The sequence below is a fragment of the Labeo rohita genome, chromosome 14 (assembly GCF_022985175.1).
Source record: "Labeo rohita strain BAU-BD-2019 chromosome 14, IGBB_LRoh.1.0, whole genome shotgun sequence".
NCBI classification, from domain to species: Eukaryota; Metazoa; Chordata; class Actinopteri; order Cypriniformes; family Cyprinidae; genus Labeo; species Labeo rohita.
In genome coordinates this window covers 24,867,921-24,893,039 of record NC_066882.1, presented here as the reverse complement: position 1 = coordinate 24,893,039, position 25,119 = coordinate 24,867,921, and the positions used below count along the sequence as shown (strand labels likewise).

The following is a 25,119-nucleotide window of genomic DNA, read 5'->3' as shown; positions in this document are numbered from 1 at the left end:
GTCACACACAATCACACATACACAGACACACACACGCAGACAGACACTGAAGGAGGAAGAATGAACCATCTGCGTCTCTTCTCATCTGACGTGTGTTTTAACCCTCATGATGGCGAGACTGAGCGAACACGGGATCCGGCTGAGCTCTGTGTGTAGCAACTCTTTCTTTTCTTCTCTAAAGTGGTTTCTCGCGCACTACGATGTACTTTACGATGATTATATTGCGTAATTTTGTTTTTATAGATGAGCCCGTCGTACCTGGAGAGCAACTCCACCAGTCACACATGGCCCTTCAGTGCGGTCGCGGAACTCATCGGTGAGCAAAACACAAATGCATTCATCTATTCGGAGGAAAAACTCAGGAACTGGCGATACTTTCGGTTTAAACTTCCTGCTAGTCTCATAGACAATAAATACTCGCATCACTTGCGCACCTGTTGCAGCTCTTTTAAGACAAACTACTGTACCTTACAAACAATGCTGTAATGATAATTAAGGGCGTAAAGTTAAAACGCAAGATGCATGATACATTTTTCGCGGTATATTGTTGTTTTGTATCAAACGGATAGTGACTTTATACCTGATTACTTAAAATGTCTAAATGTCATTGCATTTCATAATAAAATACAGCATAGAGCAACATTAAGATTATGGCTTCGTGTCCCAGTGAATGCATAAACTGATTCAAACATAAGCAAATGCACAAAAGCAAAAAGAGTTGCATTTGATGCACATAAAGACGCGTGTACACTTTACTGTTACTAAAACTGTAGACGCAGTGTTCAGAAGAAGACAAAATGAAAGCATCGTTTCGCATGTGTTTCGTCATTAGCACCTGCGGTTTTTCTGCTAGGATAGATAGATGGTTTATGGTAAAGGCTGATGGAAATATGTAAAGCTTTCAGGATCGGATCTCAGTACAGTTAGAGACAGGAAACTGCGTTCGTGAAATACAGCATTGAGATGATGGTGGAAATATTTCTAAAGGTGTGTGCTTTTGATCACTTATTGATCAAGATTTGAGGTTTAACAAAATCCGTCTTAATATTTCTGCAATTTCCTCTTGACATCCTGTTGAACGGTTTGCATGTCTGTTTTTAGCTTGTAGGTTATAAGTTATATTTAGAGTTCTGGCTTTTTGCAACTGCTTGAAATGAGAAAACAGAAAGTGTTGCACATGATTTGCAATGTAAATAATGCAATTGGATTATATGCATGCGTGTGTGTGTGTGTGTGTGTCATAGATAATGCATCTGACCCGGGCGTCACAGCCAAGAACATCTGGATCGATGTTGTGACGGTCAGAGATCAGTTGTGCCTCAGTTTTATGGACAACGGGAGTGGTATGACGCCTAACAAACTGCACAAAATGCTCAGGTGTGTGAAAACAGACACAAATGATGCCTCAAGTCTGAGTAGAGAGACATTTTGTGAAGAGGAATCTCTCATTTTCTTCACAGCTTTGGATTCACAGAGAAAGGCTCCAGTAAAAGCAGTCATCAACCTATTGGTGTATACGGAAACGGGTTTAAATCAGGTTCAATGCGCCTGGGCCGAGATGCTCTGATCTTCACAAAAAATGGCGGCTGTCAGAGCGTGGGCATGTTGTCTCAAAGCTTCTTACAGGCTATTAAAGCACAGGCTGTGATCGTACCCATCGCACCGTTCAACCAGCAGACCAATATCCTTCTGTTCAGTAGAAATACAGATCTTTCAACTCAAGATTTACATATTTTTTAGTTTGATCAACCCTCCTGTTGTGTACACTTTGCCAAAAATCACTAAAGATTCATGTAGAAACAGAACACATCTATTCTAGCTCGTCAGAGACTACAAAATATTTTTGTTGTCTTTGTCTTGTGGTGTAAACTGGTTTTCTCACACTTCTTTTCAGCGTTGCAACAGTTTTGTAATTGAGCTTACAAAAACTAACAACTAAAAACCACCTTTGACAGATGGGAGTCACTGTGACCCCAACACATCCTAACAATTTTTGTACAGCCTTTTCAAAACACATCTATGTTGATTTGCATGCACATTCTTTACCATAAAAGAGAAATATTCACTGCAATTCAAGAAGCAATTTTCTGAGCAGTTTAAAAAACCAAGTGTGAGTCAAATACACAACAGGAGGATTAAAGAAAAAATAAGATGTATTTGTTTTGCATGCATATGCTTGTACTCTATGCATATAGACTGTAAACTATATGCATAGACTATATACATACAGAAAAAATAGGATGCATGTATATGTTTTGCATGCATATGCATGTACTCTATGCATACAGACTGTAGACTATATACATACAGAAAAAATAGGATGCATGTATATGTTTTGCATGCATATGCATGTACTCTATGCATATAGACTGTAAACTATATGCATAGACTATATACATACAGAAAAAATAGGATGCATGTATATGTTTTGCATGCATATGCATGTACTCTATGCATATAGACTGTAAACTATATGCATAGACTATATACATACAGAAAAAATAGGATGCATGTATATGTTTTGCATGCATATGCATGTACTCTATGCATACAGACTGTAAACAGATGTCTCAGTGGGACAGAACATTGCCTTTAACTCCTGTCTCACAGACGCTGGTGGTAACAGAGGATTCAGAGGCGAGTCTGAGAGCCATCCTGAAATATTCTCTCTTCCAGAGCGTTTCTGAGTTACAAGAGCAGTTGGACACCATTCAGGGCAAAAAAGGAACCAAGATAATCATCTGGAACATCCGCAGGTCTGTCTGCTGCTTTCTCACATGCCAGTTTTCAAACTACTTTGCCAGAGTTGCATGGATGCGGTCAGTCGTAGTGCAAGATGATGTTACAGAGCAAAAGCAGACAGGAGAACCATTATGTTCAGTGCCATCATTAATTTGCATGTGATTTAAATGTTGCACGCAGGTGAGTGTACAGAGACTGTCATAACAACAGACTCCTGATTTGTGTTTGTTTTGAATATAACCCTGAACTGCTTAGTTTAACAAATCAAGTCATTTTAATCACCCTAAAAGCATGCGATTCTCTCTACTCGAACGAACAGCATATTAAGCAATCCGATATGCATCTGGCAATTTTGGAATCATATTTTTGTGTTTATTTGTATGGCTTTTATCTCAGATATGTATGGAAGCCCATTTACTGTCTGAAATAAAAAATAAATTAGGTAATTACGACTTTTTATTTCAAAATTTGGACTTTTTTCGTGCAATTCTGAGTTTATCTCACACTTTAGACTTCTGTCACACAGTTCTGAGAAAAAAGGTTGAATTGCGAGATATACCCTCAGAATCACAAGGGAAAATGTCAGAATTGAGAGATAAGTCACAATTACAAAAAAAAACCCTGCAAGATGCAAATTTGGAATTAAAGAAAAAAGGTAAAAATTCTAAGTTTATCTCTTACAATTCTAAGTTTTTATCTTGCAATTCTGACTTGTTTCTCTGAAGTGCAAGAAATAAAAACATAAAAATTAGCAAAGTTTTTATCCTATCTTTCCACAGATAGACTTTTACAGGACTTTTACAGTGTTTATTTAATGGACATTTTTTGGTTTGAATGGTAGATTTTGTGATAGATGTTTATTAGCCACTTCCTTGCTAGATTAAATGCAATGTGCAACTAGGTTTTTATCTGAAACGTTCTAGATTTTTTCTCCAAAAGCAAAGATTTTTCTCTTTCTGACCTGAATGCAAAAATACTGAAGGACTTTGAATAATTTTTGTCTTTAAGTCAATTTCTTCCTATCGTCTCTGACAGAAATAAGGATGGAAAGCCGGAGTTTGACTTTGACACGGATGCAGAGGACATCCGTCTGCCGGAGATCCAATCGGAGGAGACACAGGGAAAATGGAGGAGAGATTATTACAAGCACCGCAGAGACAGTAACAGTGTCCCTGAGATGGAGTTTTCTCTCAGAGTGAGTGAGAGAGAGAGAGAGAGAGAGAGAGAGAGAGAGACGGCCAACAGAGCAAGAAACTTCCTGATATTTATGGCCTGTGGTTGTTTTACAGTGTGAATGCAAATGTGTGTGTGTGAATTTTAGGTGGAGCTAAGACAATGTTAATGTAGTGTCACTGTGTGAACTTGTGAATTTGAGACTCTAAAGAAACTTTGACAGTTTTTGATCATTATCTCTGCACCACAGAGATAAAGTATTCAAATCATAGACTTTTTTAATCATTTACTTTTAGCACTGAGGTAAAAAAATGTTATTATTCTGTATTTAAAATGTAATTTCTATATATTTATACATTTAAAATAATCAAAAATCATGTTTTTTTATTGTGCTTTCTAATTAATCGCTATCAAACTGCAGTTGGGATACTTTAATATAAAGTAAAAATAACTAAAAAATACAGATAACTAGCACAATAAAACACATTAAAAACATGATAACATGTTTTTTGCAAATAAACTCTTCATATATATATGCAGTATATATATATAGTTATTTTTACTCAAATGTAAACAGTCTTCACATGTGAAATGAGATTACAGTTCATCTTTTTTCCTCATAGAGCGCTTCACCCTGAAGTATTAGTATTAGCATTCCCTTAACAAAAACCCAGTATGAGACCAACAAAAGTTTGATTCATTATGATAATCTTCACAATTTACCACAACTATAATTAAAAAGCTAAACAAAAGCGAATTACACCACAGTCATATGACTTCGATGTCACGATCATTAGCTCTTTTAGGCTACTTAAAAACAATTTTGAGGCAGAATTGTTTGCAAGAGTGTGACTGTAAACGCAATGAGGCTGTAAAACCACTGTACCTGTTTGGTGATGTTTAGTGTTCCCTGACACACTCTGTAGGCCTAAAAATCCCAAATTAACCGTCTTTTTCAAGAAAAGTTCAAGTTTAAAACAAGTGGTTTTACAAGTGGTTTAACTTGTGTTCACCACAGACCTTATTTAAGGCATTTAACCTAAAACTCAGGATGATGGAACCGAAAGAGCTAAAATTGACAGGTTTTGGCCTACAAAAATACATCATATACTAAGTATTTTGGAGGATGCAATTTAGTGATAGCACAGTGGTGGTCATTGGCATCTACACTGTAAAAAAAAAAACTGTTGAGTCAACTTAAAATAATTGTAACCTGGCTGCCTTAAAATTTTAAGTTCAGTCAACTCAAAAAAAAGTTTATTCAACTTGAAATGTTAAATTATACTAAGAGACAACTTAGATATTTGAGTTGAATCAACTTAAAATTTTAAGGCAGCTGGGTTACTTACCCATCTGTTAAGTTTAGCAAACACAAATATCTAAGTTGTTACTTAGTACGACTTAACATTTCAAGTTGACTAAACTTGGTTTCTATAAATGCTATTTTATGGACCTGGAGAAACTTTTAAATATGTTTTACCTCAAAAGATCATGGACCACTTGATATGTGTCCTTCATATCATTGGAGTTGAGAATTGAATGGAAAAATAAACACCAACCCAAATCCAGAGTTCTGTCATGAAACTGACCATCTACAGGTGCAGATTGAGGTTCTCAATCTGATAATGACATCATTATCACATGGCACAGCTGATTGGTCCTTATTGTATGAGCAGCCAATGAGCTGCTGCTTAACATTCAAAATATATGACTAGTGTTTGCTGTAGCAGTTGCAACGAACTTAAGAAACCCTCCACCTTCCCCAGCTCCACCTGTAGAGATCAGCAGCGTAGCAGATCTGTTCCGCCTAGAACACATTAACATTATCACGTACTGTACATTTTGATGCTAAACCCTCCGGGAATTGTCATGTTGGAAATATAATTCCACTGTCTGTCATTCCAGGCGTATCTCAGTATCCTTTACCTGAAGCCCAGGATTCAGATCATTTTGAGACAGAAGAAAGTTCAGACTAAGCTGATTGCCAAGAGTCTGTCCATGATCGAGAACGACGTCTATAAACCCCAGTTTATCGTATCCTTCCACTTACCTCAAAACCTGAATTTATCAACCTGAAATCAGTGTTGTTTTAGTATAACTGAGATACTGTTATAGTTATAATTATTTTGAATTAGAATTTTTATTTTTGTATTTTTATTTATTTTTTTATTTATTTTTTTAAGAATGTAATTCTGGTTTTGTCATTTTTTTTAGTTTTTAAATATGCATTTATTAACATTTTTAAATTTGCATTTTCAGATTATTTTTTCATTTTAATTTAATTACATTTTTAGTAATTTGTGGGTTTTTTTTATTAAAAAAAGGCATTTATTAATGTTTTGTATTCTTTTTATTTTTATATTTTTCCATTAACAGTTAACATTTTAGTAGTTTTTTTATTTAAAATTTCAGTTTTAGTTTTAGTTATTCAAGTGCATTCAGGTTAAACTAAATAAAAATATGAAGATTGAATTTTGAAATTTTGGTTTTAATTTTTAATATTTGAGTTTTATATGATTCATTTTAAATACCATTTTTTATGCTTTTTAATGAACTAAAATAACTTCCTGTTTCTGTGTTTGAAATCCACAGCAGGTTTTTTAAATTAACTGATGGATTTGTTTTCATTTGTTTTCCCCATCAACCCCAGTCAAACTAATTTTAACTCAAGAGTGTTTTCTTTAAACGCTGCCGCTCAGAATGAGAGAGTGAAGATAACTTTTGGATTCAATCGAAAAAATAAGGAGCACTTTGGAATTATGATGTACCATAAAAACAGACTGATAAAGGCCCATGAGAAAGTTGGCTGCCAAATCAAGGTACTGGATCCATTCATGTAGAGAAACAAGATGTAAACAAGTCCATATATAATATGCACATGCATTTCATGTTATTATTAGCTGTTCCTCAGAAATCTCCTCAAAATCTCCCCAGCACAGAAAATGCTGAAAACTTTAATAGATTGTGTCTGGGCCTGGCTATAACTTTCTCCAGATAACTGTGCATTTTGATTCTGTTTGACTCACCACTTCCTGTGTCTCTCCTTCAGTCATCAGGTCAAAGGTCAGGTGTGGGAGTCATCGGAGTGATCGAGTGTAACTTCCTCAAGCCTGCTCATAACAAGCAGGATTTTGAGTACACCAAAGAGTACAGGTGCATTTAAGCAACTTACCACAAATTTTACCCTACAGCGCTACAGCAGCGTCGACCGGCTTCGATAGAAACTCATTTGAATGCCAGACTGATGCTAAATTCAAATCTGCTGCCCAAAAGAAACAAGCTTTGGTGAAACTGAATATTTTGTTGTACAGCTGATCAAAAATGAATGGGTTAAATGAGTTAACATTACAAGTCAAAGAAATGTAACAAAGTTTTTCTTTTTAAGTATTTATTTATTTTATAATAATTTTATATAATTTTTATAAAATATTTTTTTGATCAACTATACAATATTACACGTAAAATATACAAAAATTAATTAATTTTTATTTAATTTATATAAAATATATATATATATATAAAACACTGTATTGTCCAATTGATCACAACAGAACAGTACAAAAAGAGAATTATTTTATTATTATTTATTATTTGTACAGTGATTATCTTTTCTACTGTAAGTGCATACAAATCTTGAGATATATATTCATTTTATATAAATTAATTAAAATACCTATGGGATTTTATGTATCATTTCCATTTTTAACTTTATTTTTTTTGCTGCTTCTCTCATAGACTTACACCTAGCTGCTCTTGGTCTCAAACTGAATGACTACTGGCGTGAAAAGAAAGAAAAGAAAGCAAAAGAGAGAGCGTTTCAAGCTTTGGAGAGGAAAAGCAAAGAAGGAGATACTGAGGAAACAGAGGAAGAGGATGATGGAGAGGAAGAGGAGGAGGAAGAAGAAGAAGTGTATGATTATTTTCCTCCAAAACTTTTGTTGGTGATCTGTTAGTCAGATGGCCAGAATAGTACTGTGGGTTTATAGGTAAAAAAAAAAAAAAAAGAAGAAAGATGGTGCAACCTAACTTGCTAAAAACGGACTATTTGTCTGTTAGACCACAAACCTCGCACATACATACTCAAAAAGAATTTTGTGATGGCAGAGGTCGAGTTGAGCTGTTAAATGCAGGTGGGCGGCGCTGAGAAACGTGAAATCTCACGGGTAAAGCAGTAGCGTGGTTTATATCTCCGATGTTTGTGAGGAAACCATGCAGCACCTAAAACATGCACTGCACATGGCTGATCACAATCTGACAATTAAATTTAATGACTGAGGTTTTTATTAGCTTTACAAAAACATAACATCAGAATACAAGGATAATTTTCAGTCACTGTCAAAGGAAAAACAGGCTTTTTGAACAGACTGCTGCAGTGAAGACATTTTTTAGGTAGATATTAAGCTCTGTGACCAACAAACGTTGGATTTTTACATGTGTTTTTTTTCATCATAATAATCTTCACAGCTTTTGAAGCCTAAATACAATTGGCAAAAGTAAAAAGCTAAATGTAGGCTATAAGTGAACTACACATTAAAGGGGTCAAAGTTCAGTTTTACATGTTGTTTAAACATTAATGTGTGTTGGCAGTGTATGTACAAATCCCTATAATGATAAAAATCCATGCAGTCGTTTTTAATTAATCTGTAAAAATAATATTCCCTTTTTCAAATTGAAAATCAACTGTAAATCAGCTTAAATCAGCTGTAACAGTCCGACCGCCATTGTTTCGATGCTGGAGCACGGAAGTAAGTTAGACAAGAATATCTTCAATTGAGGTGTTGTGTTGCTGGATGTAATAATGAACGTCATTTACTCCCGACATCTGAGCCACTGAAGATGCAGTGAATTACGTTTGTTTGTGAATTTTTTTATGCATCTCTGCAATCACCTTTCCTAATAACGTGCTAGTTAGCAAGTTTCACAGCTAAACACGCTAAATGCGGCTAAAGTAAACAGGCTCGTCACTCCACAGAGAGAAGAGGGGGGGCGGGGTGAGCAGAGCTCTTTTGCATTTAAAGGTACAATTCCTCAGAATGGGATGATTTTTGCAGAGCTCATTTTGACAAGGTAATTGAGAGTTTTTAACAAAAGTATATTATAGACATTTCATTAAGACCCTAAAGAATCATATCAACTTGTGGAAAATGGACAAATGGTTGTGTAGTTTTGTATAGTTATCTCATTCCGTTAAACAGTTACAGCTGTTTTAATAAAAGCGGCCCTGCCCCTTTTGGACATTTTGTTGTCCCTTTGCAAAATTTTTTGATAATTACTGATATTCACTTTCCAGAGAATCTTTCTCTGGTTTGAGTCTGATCAGGCAAAAAACCTTGGACTATTGCGCAAAAGTAGGTTTTTCAAAAAAAACTAAATACCCGGAACTTTTGCCACAGTGATGGATTTCAACGACGTTAGACACTTGAGCCAGCGATAAACAGTTTAGGAGTTATGAACGATTTCGTACTTTGCATTGTTGTGGAAACTAACTAGCTAGTCACAACTGTTTCCCGAACAAGGTCGCATCTCCGTCGTTTGAACCACATTAGTTCAGCAATGTAGGGCCATTGTTAATGACGTCACCGAGTAATAATTTATGCTATTTAACTTATTAGAGATCTCTAAAATGCAGCTATATTAAACATGGCACCTGGTGACTAATTTACCATTTTTTGTTCCGTGTCACTTCGCTTTATTTGATGTTTGATTCATCGTGGGTTCCCTCTTACGTCATACTCCGGGGTTCCCGTAGGCATTTATGCGCATGCGCACTATGCAAAAACGTCGCTTGCAGAGGAATCTTAAAAATACATAGATTAAAATGCATTTATATTTAGACCGAGTGAAAGATATAGATTGTACTGCATGTTAGCTTGCTTTTTGTGTCCAAGAGCATAATTTATTGAGCCCATATGTCTTACTAACAAGGAACTATGCTTCTAACCACAGGTCGAGAGCTGTAGTTCCAACCACTTAAGTTTGTGACGCTGTTTGCAAATGTTCGTTTGAACTATGGTATTGGGAAACACCGAATCGTTGAACTATGTTGGTAACGACGGAACTTGCGACCATAGTTGGCTAACGATGCTTTTCGGAAACACACCCCTGATCAGCTTTACGTGGCGATTGCTGATCCTTGGCCACAATTATAATAGGGTTTCACCGCTACATGCTTGAACCCCTAATTAAAGAAAAATAAAAACCAACTCTTCACTGATTGGCTTCTGCGACAATACATTATGCAGATTTTCGGCTTGAGTTGAAATTTTAACACTAAGTGAAAATAGCGGTATTTTTTGTGATATGCTATTTACACTAAGTGTTATTTAGACTATGTTGAAATAGCAAAATTTATACTAATTGCAAATAGTGGCAATTACATTTCATACAGTACATTTCGAGGGGTGAGAACCAGAAAGGCGGAGGTGACATTTTAAAACAAAAATTTACCATAGTTTGGTCTTTGACTTTGTGTACTGATTTCAGTCCTTTATTTAAGTTTTTATTGAAAAGAGATACAATCCAATACATCTGTTTATGACTTTTGTCATGTTTACATCATTTATAGCTTATATATTATCAAAAAGCTCTTCATGGCATAAAACAGGTCAATATATCTCTTTGGGTTATCTCCCAATTATACAAAAAACTATTTACAAAAGAAAGGGGATGTATAGACAGTACCTATACATAAAACATAGATTCTATAACAAAAAAAACATTTGGTTCAATAGGAGTTATATATTCGATCCACTTGGACCAAAAATCCACAAACATATCTTTTTGGTTATTTATACAGAAAGTAATTTTCTCCATTATAAACATATTTTTAACTGATTTCAGTCCTTTATAATAAAATTTTGATCAAATTTACAGTCGTCAACACATACAATCATTAATGTATGTTATGTCCTAGAATAAAACATAAAAAATATCTTAAGCTTGTGTTAAACTCTGACCTTTTTCAGCCATTTAACCAAACTGACTCATTTAACCCACTGACTTCAGAATGATGGAAGTAGAAGTGCTAAAAAGCTAATTTGACCTACAAAAATACGTCCTTACTGCGGCAATCTATACTACCTGCCTCTGACAAGCAATAGTAAGTAGTAGATCATGGATTTAAATCTGACCTCAAAGCTAGTGGCTAGTCCTAACTTCCTGTTTTTGATTAAAATACATCAACATATTAACAAAAAACAGCTCCCGTCAAGCCATTTCATGGGCATAAATGAGTTTTTATCTTGCAGTTCTGACTTTTTTCCTATCAATTGCAAGCTTACATCTCACAATTCTGACTTTTTTTCTGAGAACTGTGAAATATAAATTAGCAGTTGTAAGTTATAAAGTCGGAATTGCGAGATATAAACTTTTTTTTTATATAAATTTGTGAGTTATATATAACTTGCAGTTCTAAATTTTTCTTGCTAATACAAGTTTATATCTTGCAATTCTGTTGTGTTTGAATTGTGAGATACAAAATTGCAAATGTAAGTTATAAAGTCAGAATTGCATGATATAAATTTACAATTACGAGTTATAAAAACTAGCAATTCTGACTTTTTTCTTTTTTCTTGTAAATGCGAGTTAATCTCGCAATTCTGACTTATTTCTCAGAATTGTGAGATATGAACTCACAGTTGTACGTTAAAAAGTCAGTATTACATATAAACTTGCAATTGTGAGAAAGAATTACGAGATTAAACTTTTTGCAAGTTTTATGTAAAATTGCGAGTTACATATAAAAACGTGCAGTTCTGACTTTTTTTCTTGCAAATGCAAGTTTATATCGTGCATTCTGACTTGTTTTCTCAGAATTGTGAGATGCAAACTTGCAAATGTAAGTTATAAGTCATAATTGCATGATATAAACTTGCAATTGTGAGTTACAAAGTCACAATTGTGAGATAAAAATTCACAATTTTTCACAAATGCGATAAAAACTTTTTTTTAGAATTGTGAGATATAAACTTACAATTGCAAGTTATAAGTTCCAACTCTGAGGGGGGGAAAAGACAGATACGCTCTCAGAATTGTAAGTTTTATATCGGACTATTCTGATTTAATAACTCGCTGTTGCATAAAGTCAGAATTGCGAGTTTGTATCATGCAATTCAGAGAAAAAAAGTCAGAATTGTGAGATATAAACTCGCAATTACCTTTTTAAATTTTATATTCAGTGGCGGATACATGCTTCCATATTAAATGTCTTCCTAAAATATATATATTAAAAAGAAAACTCTGCACACAAGAAGTTGAGCTGGTGTGTTAATGGCTTTTTTGTATCTGAAGGGATGTGACGTGGATCCAGTGTGAGGACTGTTTGAAATGGAGAGGAATCAGCACTCTCCTGTTTGCTGGAAACATTCCTGATCCGTTCAAATGCTGCATGCACCCAATACCACGTTTACGGTGAGTCTGTGCCCATCTGATTACCTTCAAATAAACAGGTATGTTCAGAATGCAGTACTAGTATACTACACATGCACTACAGTCTGTATACTGTGTGCATTTAGCAAGTTTTCTGTGTGAATAAGAAATCCATAATGAACCAATCAAATGCTAAATGTTTCAGAGTTACCTGAATTGCTTGCTGTATTAACATGCAGCATGATGAGACCATGTGATAAACAAAGTAAGGTCATGTGACCGCATAGTACATAGTAGACAGCATGCAGTAAAGACATTTACATAAAATGACTTAAACATAGACATTAACTGTAAGGAAAAGATAACTGAACGGCTGAAATGCAAATATGCTAAAATGTGTATATTGCATAGTATGCTGTAAACCGCACACTCGTATTAAATTTCATAGCGTGCCTTATTTATTCTTATGTTTTTGTTTTTGCGTAGGAGCTGTTTGTTACCAGAGGATACTGAGGAAAATGCTGAAGTCACAACACCCAGCTATGAAAAAACACTCAAAAAACAGTTAAGACAGTAAAATTGTCTCTAAATTTCACAAATGATTGTAAAGAAGTGGCAAGTTAAACATTAAATTGAACATGAACTTTTGAAGCGGAGCGACAATAATCTTTGTTTTATTTACAACTTACGAGCACAAACTGTAAACTAGTGGCGTGATTCCATGTTCTGATATGTGAAATTTGAGTATGAATGCATGTGGTGTTAATGTGTGTTTTGCTGTCCGCAGGGAACATGCCTCAATCAAGAGAAGAGGAAGATCTCTGGAGGTATTCACCTCTATTTGTGTCAGATAAGGAAGTACTCGTGTCTCAGGACAGGAACTTGGGTTTCTGACTCTCACGAGTGTCAGGGTGTGATCTCACCCTCTGTGGGCTTGTTGACTCAGTCGTGTGTGTTTGGTCTGTATAAATGTTTTCTGTAGGTCTGCATGTGGCTGCCTTCTTTTGCATATGGCAGACATGATAAATAATGTGTACGAGTATGAATGTCAGAGCTTTGCCTATGCAAACATAAATTGTTGGTGTGTGTTAGTGTCGGGGAAGCTGCAGTATTTTGATACTGTAGTTTGCCAAGTGACCCAATAATTCATACTAATTCAGACTACAGTCAGTCTGTCCTTAGTGGCTCATTTGTAGTTGATGCATCTAGAAATCACATTTTTTTATCCAAAAAAGTATTATTTTATATAAGAAACTGTGTTTTAGTAGTTGGTTTTCATGACTGCAGTTTGTTCTTTGTAGCTATACAGAGTCGTTTATAAAAATAACCTATGATAATGTGAAATATCACTTCTCATTTTGGTTTTGACACATTGATCTCACTTCGGACTATAATAACTGTGTGTGTGTGTGTTGTAGATGAGTAAAAGCCCAGTGCGTCCTCTCTGTCGAGGACTATCTGAACCTGCATCAGAGAGCAAACAGGATGAGGTCACCGTTACCATGATGACAGATACACAAGATACAGATGAGGATGAAGTCAGCGCCACTGTCATTGAAGAAGAAGAGTCTTCGCCTTCCCCGAGGTCTGAAGTCAGCCATTTACACGCATTAGAGATTCACTTTTGCATTCACTCATCATTAGGGCGGAAGCAAGTACACAAATGCAGATGCAAATCCTTTGGATGCATTATCTCAAGTTTATATCTCACAATTCTTACTTTATAACTCACAATTGCAAGTTTATATATACAGTCATGGCCAAAAATATCGGCACCCTTGCAATTCTTTTAGAAAATGCAACCCTTCTCTCAGAAAATTGTTGCAGTTGCAAATGTTTGTTTATTTTTATTTTATTTATTTATTTTTTTTGCATTGGAACAACATAGAAGAAAAGTCAAATCTGATATAATTCCACACAGAACCCAAAAAATGCACTGGACAAAATTATTGGCACCCTTAACTTAATATTTGGTAGCACCCCCTTTGGAAAAAGTAACTGAAATCAATCTTTTCCTGTAACCATGAATGAGATTCTTAAACCTCTCTGCTGGAATTTTGGACCACTCTTCATTTGCAAACTGCTCCAGGTCATTCAGATTTGAAGATGCCTTCTCCCAACTGCTGTTTTGAGATCTCTCCACAGGTGTTCTAGGGGATTCAGATCTGGACTCATTGCTGGCCATTTCAGAACTCTCCAGCACTTTGTTTGTAACCATTTCTGAGTGCATGTTTTGCAAAGTAACCCCCAAAACATACCATGTTTGACTGTAGAGACTGTATTCTTTAAACTTTGTTTTTCTTTAAAGGATTCATTTTCTTTTCTGTAAACAGTGCCATGATGTCCTTTACAAAAAAGCTCTACTTTTGTCTCATCTGACCACAGTATGTTCTCCCAGAAGGATTGTGGTTTTGTCACATAAGTTTTGGCAAACTCCAATCTTGCTTTTTTATACCTTTGTGTCAGCAGTGGTCTCCTACCATAGCGTCTCTTTTCTTTTTTCGGATAGTGCGAGCTGACACTGTTGTACCCTGTGTCTGCAGATCAGCTTGAATTTGTTTGGAAGTTAATCAGGGTTCTTTATCCACCATTCGAACAATCCTTTGTTGTAATTTTTCCTTAATTTTGCTCTTTCATCCACGTCCAGAGAGGTTAGCTACAGTGCCATGGGCTGTAAACCTCTTGATGATATTGCGCACAGTGGACACAGGAACATTAAAATCTCTGGAGATGGACTTGTAGCCTTTAGATTGACCATGTTTTTCCACAATTTTTTTTCTCAAATCCACAGACAACTCTTTACACTTCTTTCTTTTCTCAATGCTCAGTGTGACACACAACACAAAGCTTGAGTCAATTTTTCTCCATTTGAACTGGTTGCAAGTGTGATTACTATAGTGCCCACACCTGTTACTTGCCACAGGTGTGTCTACATACAAATTACAGGAGCATTTATATATATGTATATGCTCAAAAGTTTGAAGGAATATTAGCTAATATAAAAAATTATAGAACAGTACCCACTGTAATGATGATTACAACTAAAATTTTGAAGAGTTACAGCTGTCAGAAATTAGTAGGAAGTGTAGAGGCCCTTGCTTTGAATGACTTCAGCACATCTGCGGCTGCAGGACATCACTAGTTTCTCACACTGTGCTGGTGTGATCTTGGTCCACTCTTCCTCAACTCTTTCATCATTAGGTAACTGTAGTGGGTTTCGTAGCCATACCTTTTGTCACTTTTCCAGAGATTTTCAATCAGGTATAGATCAAGACTCTGGGCCAGCCATTTCATTATTTCAGTGTTTTATTATGTCAGCTTTAAGGACCTGCTTTACCCATTTTGCAGTGTGACAGAGGCATTGTCTTGCGTGAAAATTGCAGGCTGATCGGGACATGCTTGCAGGGAAGGCAATGCTTGTTGCTAAAGGCGGTTCTGATAAACAGTTGTATTCACCTGTCATCTAACTGTATAAGAGTCCCAACTTCTGCTGCGGAAAACATCCCCCAAACCATGATGTTTTCTCATCTACCATTCATTGACTTTTTTACACACTCAGTCTTTCTTCAGTCTGATGCTGAACAAAATGTTTCCCATCAGACCCAAATAAATTAAACTTGCTCTTATCACTAAAGTGAACTTTGGACCAGTTCTCCTCTCTCCACACAACATGATCCTCAGCAAAAGTGAGTCTAGACCTTTACATCTTTCTGCTAATGAGAGGTTTGGTCACTCCATAGTGCATTTTCATTCCGACATCTCTTAAACATGCCGAGACAGATCCTTACCCTGTTCAGCACTAAACTGGCAAGCAATTCCGGCTGTAGCGTTAAACCAGTTCTCTATTGAGTCTCTGCATTATCCCATCTTCTTATGCATTTGTCTTACGTGGACGACCAGCATTTTTGGGGGACTAGAATTAATTAGTGTCACTGTAAACCTGCTCTATTTGAGAAATCATTGATTTGGAATGACCAGCTTCTCTTGGAATGGCTGAAAGGATGGTCCCATGGCCAACGTCTGGACAACCTTCTGTCGCAGGGTTTGAGTCACCTTAGAGTGGCCCGCCATCTTGCAGTCTTAGTAAAAATGGGAGCAATGCTACCAGTCAAATAGGGTTTGTCATATAATTAAGCTTGTCACATAATTAAATACATTTAAGTTTTTTATACTCTGTTTCAGAATGCAATTATATATATATATATATATAATATTATTATATTATTATATTATAATAATATAATATTTTACACAAACTTCAAAGATTTTTTTACAGTATAACTCGGTCTTTGTACTTCACTGGGTGCCCCATTGGAAATCATTATATTTTAGCTTCCATGGCATCAAGACGTTTACAACCCCCAGATTTAACTAACTTTTAACTAACTTTGCTCACTTATTTTCTAGAAAAAAAAGGAAAGAAACATGTTCAGACACTGAAAAGGACAGTAATTCCCCAAACCATTCTGAAGCTCCAGACGTCCCATCTGAGGGAGAGACAGAAACAACGGACAAAACGCATGAAGAATCAGAAACAAACACCAACACATCACCGACGGCAGATATGGTGGCTCAGGAGGACAGTATTCAGCCAGAGACCACTGTACTTGAGAGCCCTGTTGAGCCCCAGGTGCCTCAGGGGCCGCAGATGCCCAAAGATCAGCCCAGGATCCCCCCTCATCCGCTCTCACCACACTCCTCCACAACCATGACTCAGACGGTAGTCGTCACGCCTCTCAGCCGGCCAGGATTTCAGCCCGTGTCACCATTACCAACAGACAGTTCAGACCGTGCAGCTCTTAATCAGAGACTCGCTCAGCTGGAGCGGGAAGCCAAGCGGCTAAAAAGAATCCTGGGAATCCGTGAGCCGGAGGTTGCCATGGTGACAGAGGCGGAAGGGGGCGGGCCTTCTGATGTCACCTTGGGTGATTCAGTGTCCTGTGACCAAAATGCGGAAAGATTGAACCCAATGTCAAACGAGTCTAGGAGAGAGGAACTATCTATTTGTCAGGTAAGAACGCCAACAGCCAATCAAATTTCAGTGGCTAATGCCAAATCTGAGTGGCCGACTGTTATAAAAATTAATGTATTTGTAAATCTTGTGAAAATGAGTATGTGTACCAATTTTTGTGAAAATCAGCCACAAGGTGGTGCTATAATAAGCAACTTTGCATTTTCACAAAAATCTGATTCTTCTGAATCATTGCTTTAAGCCATGACTAGTGCATATTATGTTTTATTTTATAAAATGTATTATGTGGGGGATACAGTCTTATACAACTCACATCGGGCTGCTGATAAATCTGTCAGGCTTTATTCTGCAATAACAACCTGTTGGATGTACATTATCCCGCTTATTACACGGCTACATGCCACAAAACTACATAGACACTAAATATTCAAACTAGAGGGCGTTTCACCACGTATAATTATGGCAATAAAAGACATTGATTTAAGATGAAAATGTTTTAAAATCTGACCAGTTTTTAGTTATTTTGCAGTCCATTACAGTCATCACAAAATGGCATTAGCTGCGTTTGTATAAAACAAGAGAAAGCAGGTCAACGATACCAGGATGACATTATTAAATAAATGTACACAGTATATTGACTTAAGTTTTAATATTTTAATAGCCAACCAAACGGAAAGTTTCCATGAACAAAAAATATTTTTAGCAAGCAAATAGCGCCGACTGCAGTTACCTGGATAAGCCTGTGTTAAAAAATATTAGCCGTGTAATAAATATTTATAATATATATCCAATATGGATGTAATAAAAATCCATCTTGTTGTGTGATAATATAGTCATATTTTGTGACAATATAAATAATGATGCAGCCAATATTTGCTATGTATGTATGGCTTTGCGTGATTATACTGTAAAGTGAGATGTAATATATATATCAAAGCATCTTTTGCAGAAAATCATGATATCAGTATCTTAATATCTTCATGCTTTATAGTCACATTTAGCAGAGTAGAGCTGGACAATATTATAGTTACATTTTGCGATAATACAAACAGTTCAGATTTTGTCAGGAACCATATAAAATTATGAATGTCATGAATGTTATGAAAATGTTATGCTTGGCCATGAGGTGGCGCTATAATAAGCAACTTTGCGTTTTCGCAAAAAACTGATAAAATCAGAATACTCCTTTCTTCTCAATTCTTGCTTTAAGCTATAACAAGTGTATTTCTTATTATGTTTTTTAAGATTTTTTTTGTATATTTATAATATACATCCAACTTAGATGTGTGAAAAATAGTTATATAGAAAATAGATTTTGTGACAATGTAAGCAATTACACAGCGAAGATTTGCTATAGTATATATTGCTTTGGATGATTATACTTTATGTGGATAAAGTGAGATGTAATATATATCAAAGCAGATTTGCAGAAAATTTTGATATCAGTATCTTTATATCTTCATGCCTACATATTGCATTTAGCAGATTAGAGCTGGGCGATAATATAGTATTATTATATAATATAATATTTTGCGACAATACAAACAGTTCAGATTTGGCTCATGTAAAATCTAAATGGCATACTGTTATGAAAATTAATATTTTTCTATACCATGTAAAAAATGAGTATGTGTACCAAGTTTTGTGAAGATCGGCCTCAAGCCGGCGCTATAACAAGCAAATTTTTTTGCGTTTTTGTATATAATTCCACAATAGTACCGGAAGTCTAAGTGTATCTTCTAATATATATCCAATATTGACATAATGTATATTGAACTTCATATAGCCTTTCAGTAATACTGATCTCATGACGACATAAACAATTGAGCAACCGAGATTTGCTTTAGTATTCATTGCTTTATGTGATTATAATATAGAATGTACTATAAATCAATCTTTTAATATATTGCATGGGCAATATTATAGTTTACATTTTCAATATAACGATAAAGAAGGTGAGAGTTGATATAGAGTTGCCAGTGAGAGTTGAGAGTTGCCAAATCGATTAATCACGATCACTTGCATCCAAAATAAAATTTGTGTCCATAACATATATACTTGTATGTGTATATTTATAGTAAGTATTTACATGTATGTATTTATATTTATATATGATTTATAATGCATATATATATATATTTGTTATTAATTGTTAATACATTTGAGTTATTAATTAGTGAAGAACCCTATTTTGAAACCCCCCAAAAAATTGGTTACAGTGATTTGAAAAATCATACATTTAACATCAGTAAGGCATGATGTGTAGTTTTTAAAGTGGCCACATATTTAATTTATAGTACAAAACATTAAACAAACTAATCATTTTAAATCTGTTTTGTATACCTTCAATCTGTAGAAATCAGAGGAACAGGCCAACAGGCCTCCATCAAGTTCGTCCCCCATCCAGCAGGAGGCAGAAACGAGTCCAAGAGACGAGCTGTACTGGAGTAAGACCTTAGCCAAACTCCAGAGCGAGAACCAGACGCTGTTAACTGATCTGAACGAGCTGAGAACAGAGAGAGACCAACTGCTGAACCGAGTGAGACAGACAGAGAGAGACACACAAGACAGGAGAGACCAGAGCACCAACACACCCAACCACACTTACAATAGGTGTGTAAGACAGCTCAGTACAGATGGAAAAAAGTGCTAAGATAGAAGTCATATCTTATTTATTAATATGTTTTTTATTAACATGTCTCTGTCATTCCTCCCTGACAGCAGTGTGACGCTGGAGAGGTTGCGGTCTGTCCGTCGGAATGTGGTTGCATTATTGTCTTCCATCCTCCCGAACCTGGATATGCAGGGAATCAGCTATGACACAAATGATGTTGACAGCATCCTACAGCAGATCATACAGGCCAACAACCTGTGATTTTTCTACTGGATTACAGAGCATTGGCTGCCTTATAATTCATTTGAAACCTAACAGAAGGCAGAGGTTTAAAGGACAGATTGGCCACTGCTAAATCGGTGCATGGAGAAAAACAGCATTAAAAGGTCTTTTTTTATATATATATATAAACATAACTTATATTGCAGGTTGAAGCTACTGTACATTTCACACATTCAAATAATTCTTCTTCAAGCTCGCATACATAACTTGGATTGTGCATGCATTGATCTGACCAGAACGCTCGCTGTTTCTTCAGCGCTGCAAGTTAAACTACTTTCACAATCGTGTCACGAACATTTGAGGTTTCACACAGACACTTCATGGCTTTTTATCTCAGCTGCATTGCTCTTCTAGTGCTTAAATGCATGCATCTGCAGGCAGCTTTTTGATTATATTTAAACTTGCTGTTTTTAAAGGAATACTTCATCTCAAAAATAAATATTGCTTCATTTACTCACCCTCAGGACATCAAAGATGTAGACGAGTTTGTTTGTTCATGAGAACAGATTTGGAGAAATGTAGAATTATCAGTTGCTCACCAACGGATCCTTTGCAGTGAATGGGTGCCGTCAGAATGAGAGTCAGAACAGCTGACAATAAACATCACAATAATCCACAAGTAATATTATGGAGAGAGAACTAGGGCCCTATGAAATCAGTTTAATTTTTTTCCAATTTTTTTTCCATTTATTTTTTTTGGATTGGTTGTAATTTTCCAGACTCTGTTTTAATGGTCGAAGTAAAAAATATAAACTGAAAAGCATATTTAATTAATATCTAGTTCCAATTAATGTCTAATTAATTGGAATCATGAAACCTACACAATTTAACAGCAATTTATTATTAGTAGTATTACTATCATTTACATTACATAATATATTTCTGTTACAGTTTCTTCAAGTTAAACCGAACTTTTATTTTGACGGGTTGCTGTGAAGACCTTTAAGATTCTGTTTGTAAATAATATGACGATAGTTTCTCACAAAAAGTTAGAGATTATGTTTATGCCTTCATGTTAGGGCTGCACGACTTGGGAAAATTTTGATATTGCGATTATTGAGGTTAATGCGATATGCAATTGCGATTATAATAAATGGTATAGTGAGTCAACTTGATGGGTTTTTAAGGAAAATGCACACACAGACCAGTGATAATGCTGAAATGTGTATTTGTAAAACTAGAAATGCTTTCAAAATAAATTATTTTTACAAAATGAAATAGCATTTGCATAATTAACTTATTTTCTCAAAAGTATAGCTAAATTAAATAAACAAAAAACAAAAATAAGATATTTTAAACATGGGGGGGGTCTATAAAGTATGTAAGATGATACATTTTACATGCTAGTCTACATTTTAATATAAAAACAATTTTAATAGTATAGTTATTAGTTATAATTTTTTTGTTAACTTTATAAATGAGTCCGTTTATAAATGTCTGAAATGTTCTAAATGAGTCCGAGCTTAATTTTCACGTCATAGTTAAGAGGGGTCGGGCTTCGGGCCTGTTTTAGGCTTCTCCTTATTTTTTTTATTACATTATTACATACAGCAATTATGGTGATGAAAATGAGGCATTAGAAAGTGTTTCATGTTTGTTTTCTTTATTTAAATAAAGCACCGTTTGCAACGTTTTGTAGGTATTGTGAGTGCACACAAATAAAAGTAGACCCTTAACAGTTCTGAATGATGTATTACTTTTACCTTTATGAGTAAAAATGACAGCATATTTTAAATTGTTTCCTAATAGCCTGCTAGCACACATTTATCTAAGTTTAACGTTGAAACTAACATTGCACTGTAAAAAATTACCGTGTATTTAACGATAAAAATGCTACAGTAAAAACCTGTTAAATGGTTAACGGTAAAAGGCTGTAAAATTTACAGTGAACAGTGAAATGTCAGTGAAATTGACATTCCTAGAATTCCCTGTGTTACATTTTTGTTTTTAAATTTGATGGGGTTTTTTTGTTTAAATAACCCTTTCTTCTTAGTGTTTTCTTAGCTGTTTTGTACATTAGGGTTCTCTGTTACATCTAATGTTGTAAAATTAATGTTTATGCATTATTTCAGTTTCATGTGTGTTACCATGATGGTGTTTAGTGTTTGTGTGAATGACACTTTGCACCTTCTATATGTTAATATTTAAAAGCTGTTTGTAATGAGCTGTGGTTCATCATTTGACTTTCTCATCACCACCTGTTTTTGGTGGTTATCAGTGTATTACAAAGGTACAAAACAGATTTCAGTACTTCAGTAGGTTGGTACATTAACATTATATCAGTTAATGACATTACGGTATTTCCCTGTAAATTTAAGTGAAAACTGTAAAACATAAAATGTTGCTACCGTATTTTTTACGGTAAAATTCCGGCAACCACATCTGCCGTTTTTTTTACCGTAAATTTTACGGAATATTTTTTACAGTGTGTTTTATACTGTTTATACTCTTTTAGGCTTATATCTATAGATTTTATGTTAGGCAAGTCGTGATAATTTGAGAAGGCAAAATTTATCAAACAGACTGTGTCTGCTATATGCTAAATAAAATCACTTTGCCATTACATGTAGCTAGTATAAGCTGTTTTGGGAGAAGGGGGGAAAAAGACGGGCTCGGGTCGAACTCGGGCCGATAATTCTGATAAGCTGTCAGACAAGGGCCGGGCTAGGGCATATATATGAGGCCCGTGCAGGGCTTTTATAAACATTTATCCCAGTACTTTAGTTAATGTTTGCAACTCAGAAATGTAGCCTATTCCGTGTATTCTGCTCGTGAAGCTTGTTCAAACATAAATCTTAACTTACATGACCAGAGCTCTCTCTGGATCAGCGGTTGCGCGAAAGCAGGTTTAAATATTCGATGTGATTGCGATTTCAAAGGTTTTATAGACGTGGCGAAATTATCATCATATAGCAATAAGATTACGTGTCTTTGAATCGAGATCGCAATCTTTTAATGATTGATCCATATGAATCTATAGCCTATGTATTTTTGTATGTAATAATTTGTACTAGACCTCAAAAGTTACCCGGGCCCAGGCCCGGGCGCCCCCCCCCCCGGTTCCGCAATCCATGAACATCAGTATGTGTAGTACACGAAATAGCGCATATGCGCCATTCGTTCACACAGAACATCCAGGATTCCTATTTAAATAGTATTTCTCTGGCTTAATATTCATAGACACTAGTCCATATCGTGTTTTCACTTCAGTGTACTGATATACCTTTGATTTATTCATCCAAAGTTTGGCAAATTCTGTAACAACCCGCGTTATACAGCAAATCCTCGATTTTGCAGGCGTTTTCAACCATTTAAAGTTAAATATGTCTTGATGATTTAGTTTTTTACAGACATGCAGCTTTCACAAGATGTTAAATACTGGACTTTGAGTTGTGATGTTTTTATCAGCTGTTCAGACTCTCGTTCTGACGGCACCCATTCACTGCAAAGGATCCATTGGTAAGCAAGTGATGTAATGCTACATTTCTACAAATCTACTAAACAAGCTCATTTACATCTTGGATAGCCTGAAGGTGAGTAGATGTTAAGCAAATTTTAATTTTTGGTTGAACTATTCCTTTAAGAGTGTTTAATACAAAGATTTTTTAGTATTATTATTTTTCTATAATTATTAATTTTCTATAATCTTTTTTTAAACAACTTAATCCATAAATTTAACCACTGATGGTCTAATTTTGCAAACGATACTAATACTTTCACCTTGAGTCATTTTTCCTTTGTTAATTACATAATAAAAGTCATCAGTGCTTTATTTTGGAAGAGGTTTCTTGGCACATTTCTTTTAGTCATGACTGCAACGTTTGTTGTGCTTTGGATAACTGTACAGAATGTGCATAAAAGAGTAAATAAGCTCAGATTTTCCATAACTTGATCTTTATTACATAATATTACACAATACTGCTTTCATGACAATAGGTTTTAAAACAACTTTTAAATGAGTGGACATCAGGTGATAACTGCAGGTCACAGACAGAAGCCTACAGAAATAGAAACTCTCCAGCAAGAGAATAACAGATAAAGATTCACTCCTTTCACAAAATACAGATGAAAGTGGAAACAGTGTTTAACAGAGTTAATTAGAAACACAGTGAAGTGAAGCCAGTTATTTTCACAGTTAGACAGAGGTCACGTGGCAGGAGCGGGAGATTCGTTCACATTCAGATTCAAATGACAAAAGTGCGGTTCATAGCGGAGATGAACTGATGTTTTAAATCTATGTATCCACTTTTAAAAACATCTGCCATATTTTAATGCTGCATTAGTGATTTAAAATCTCATTTCTACTGGTTCAAATGTCGTCTTCTGAATTCTGCCCTATTTAAATCACGTTTTAAAGCTTTTTAAACATTAATACTGAAGTCTTTCAGGATTTAAATCCTGAACAGGCTTAATTTAAAGCTAATTTACTTACGTACAAAAAGCAACTGTTAAAAATCACAAATATAGAATAGAAATCAATTACAGGTGACGGGACGAACAAAAGCAGAGCGATACATGACTGAAAACAAACATTGCAAACAATCTGACGTTAAAATTTCTGATATTATAATGTGATATGCAACTATTTACACGTTAAGCAGCTCAACTACATCTGATTAAATGCAAGCATCCAGACTCTTTCAGTCATATGATTAAAGATCAAGATGAAAAGGCCAAGACTGTCCCTAAACAACAGGTTCTAAATTCATCTCAATGTACAGGCCTAGAATAAGTTCCTTTTAACGTTCTAGAACATCACGAGTTTCTCCAGACTAAAGGTTACTGAATTTTCTCTATCTTCATTTGATACAAAGGAAGCGTAGCAATCAAAAAAACAGAAATTTTACTTTTACTGCATGTTCCAAAATAAATGTAACAGGGCCTTTATAAAACACAAGCAAAACGAATTTCTGTAAATTATCGTAAGCCATTTTTAATGATTTTATAGAGAAAAAAAAAAAAAAAAAAA

General features: G+C 35.2%; 1 protein-coding gene across 1 annotated transcript; it reads left to right on the top strand.

The window, feature by feature from the left end:
* On the top strand, positions 1-24,827 carry zgc:152774 (uncharacterized protein LOC553526 homolog). Its single transcript, XM_051127214.1, has 17 exons — positions 1-148; positions 244-316; positions 1,245-1,377; positions 1,461-1,682; positions 2,610-2,756; positions 3,778-3,937; positions 5,821-5,949; positions 6,615-6,734; positions 6,965-7,070; positions 7,651-7,825; positions 12,205-12,324; positions 12,769-12,846; positions 13,070-13,109; positions 13,701-13,867; positions 16,690-17,293; positions 19,611-19,867; positions 19,976-24,827. The coding sequence occupies exons 1-17, from the start codon at positions 107-109 to the stop codon at positions 20,127-20,129; spliced, it is 2,727 nt and encodes a 908-aa protein (XP_050983171.1). The 5' UTR covers positions 1-106; the 3' UTR covers positions 20,130-24,827.
* Positions 24,828-25,119: the final 292 nt, after the last annotated feature.

Bases quoted from the DNA above. Each gene is read 5' to 3' on its own strand.
- zgc:152774 (XM_051127214.1), top strand. From the start codon at position 107: ATGATGGCGAGACTGAGCGAACACGGGATCCGGCTGAGCTCT. The intron at 7,826-12,204 runs GTATGATTATTT...TTGTATCTGAAG, and splicing joins GAGGAGGAAGAAGAAGAAGT to GGATGTGACGTGGATCCAGT. The intron at 17,294-19,610 runs GTAAGAACGCCA...TTCAATCTGTAG, and splicing joins AGGAACTATCTATTTGTCAG to AAATCAGAGGAACAGGCCAA.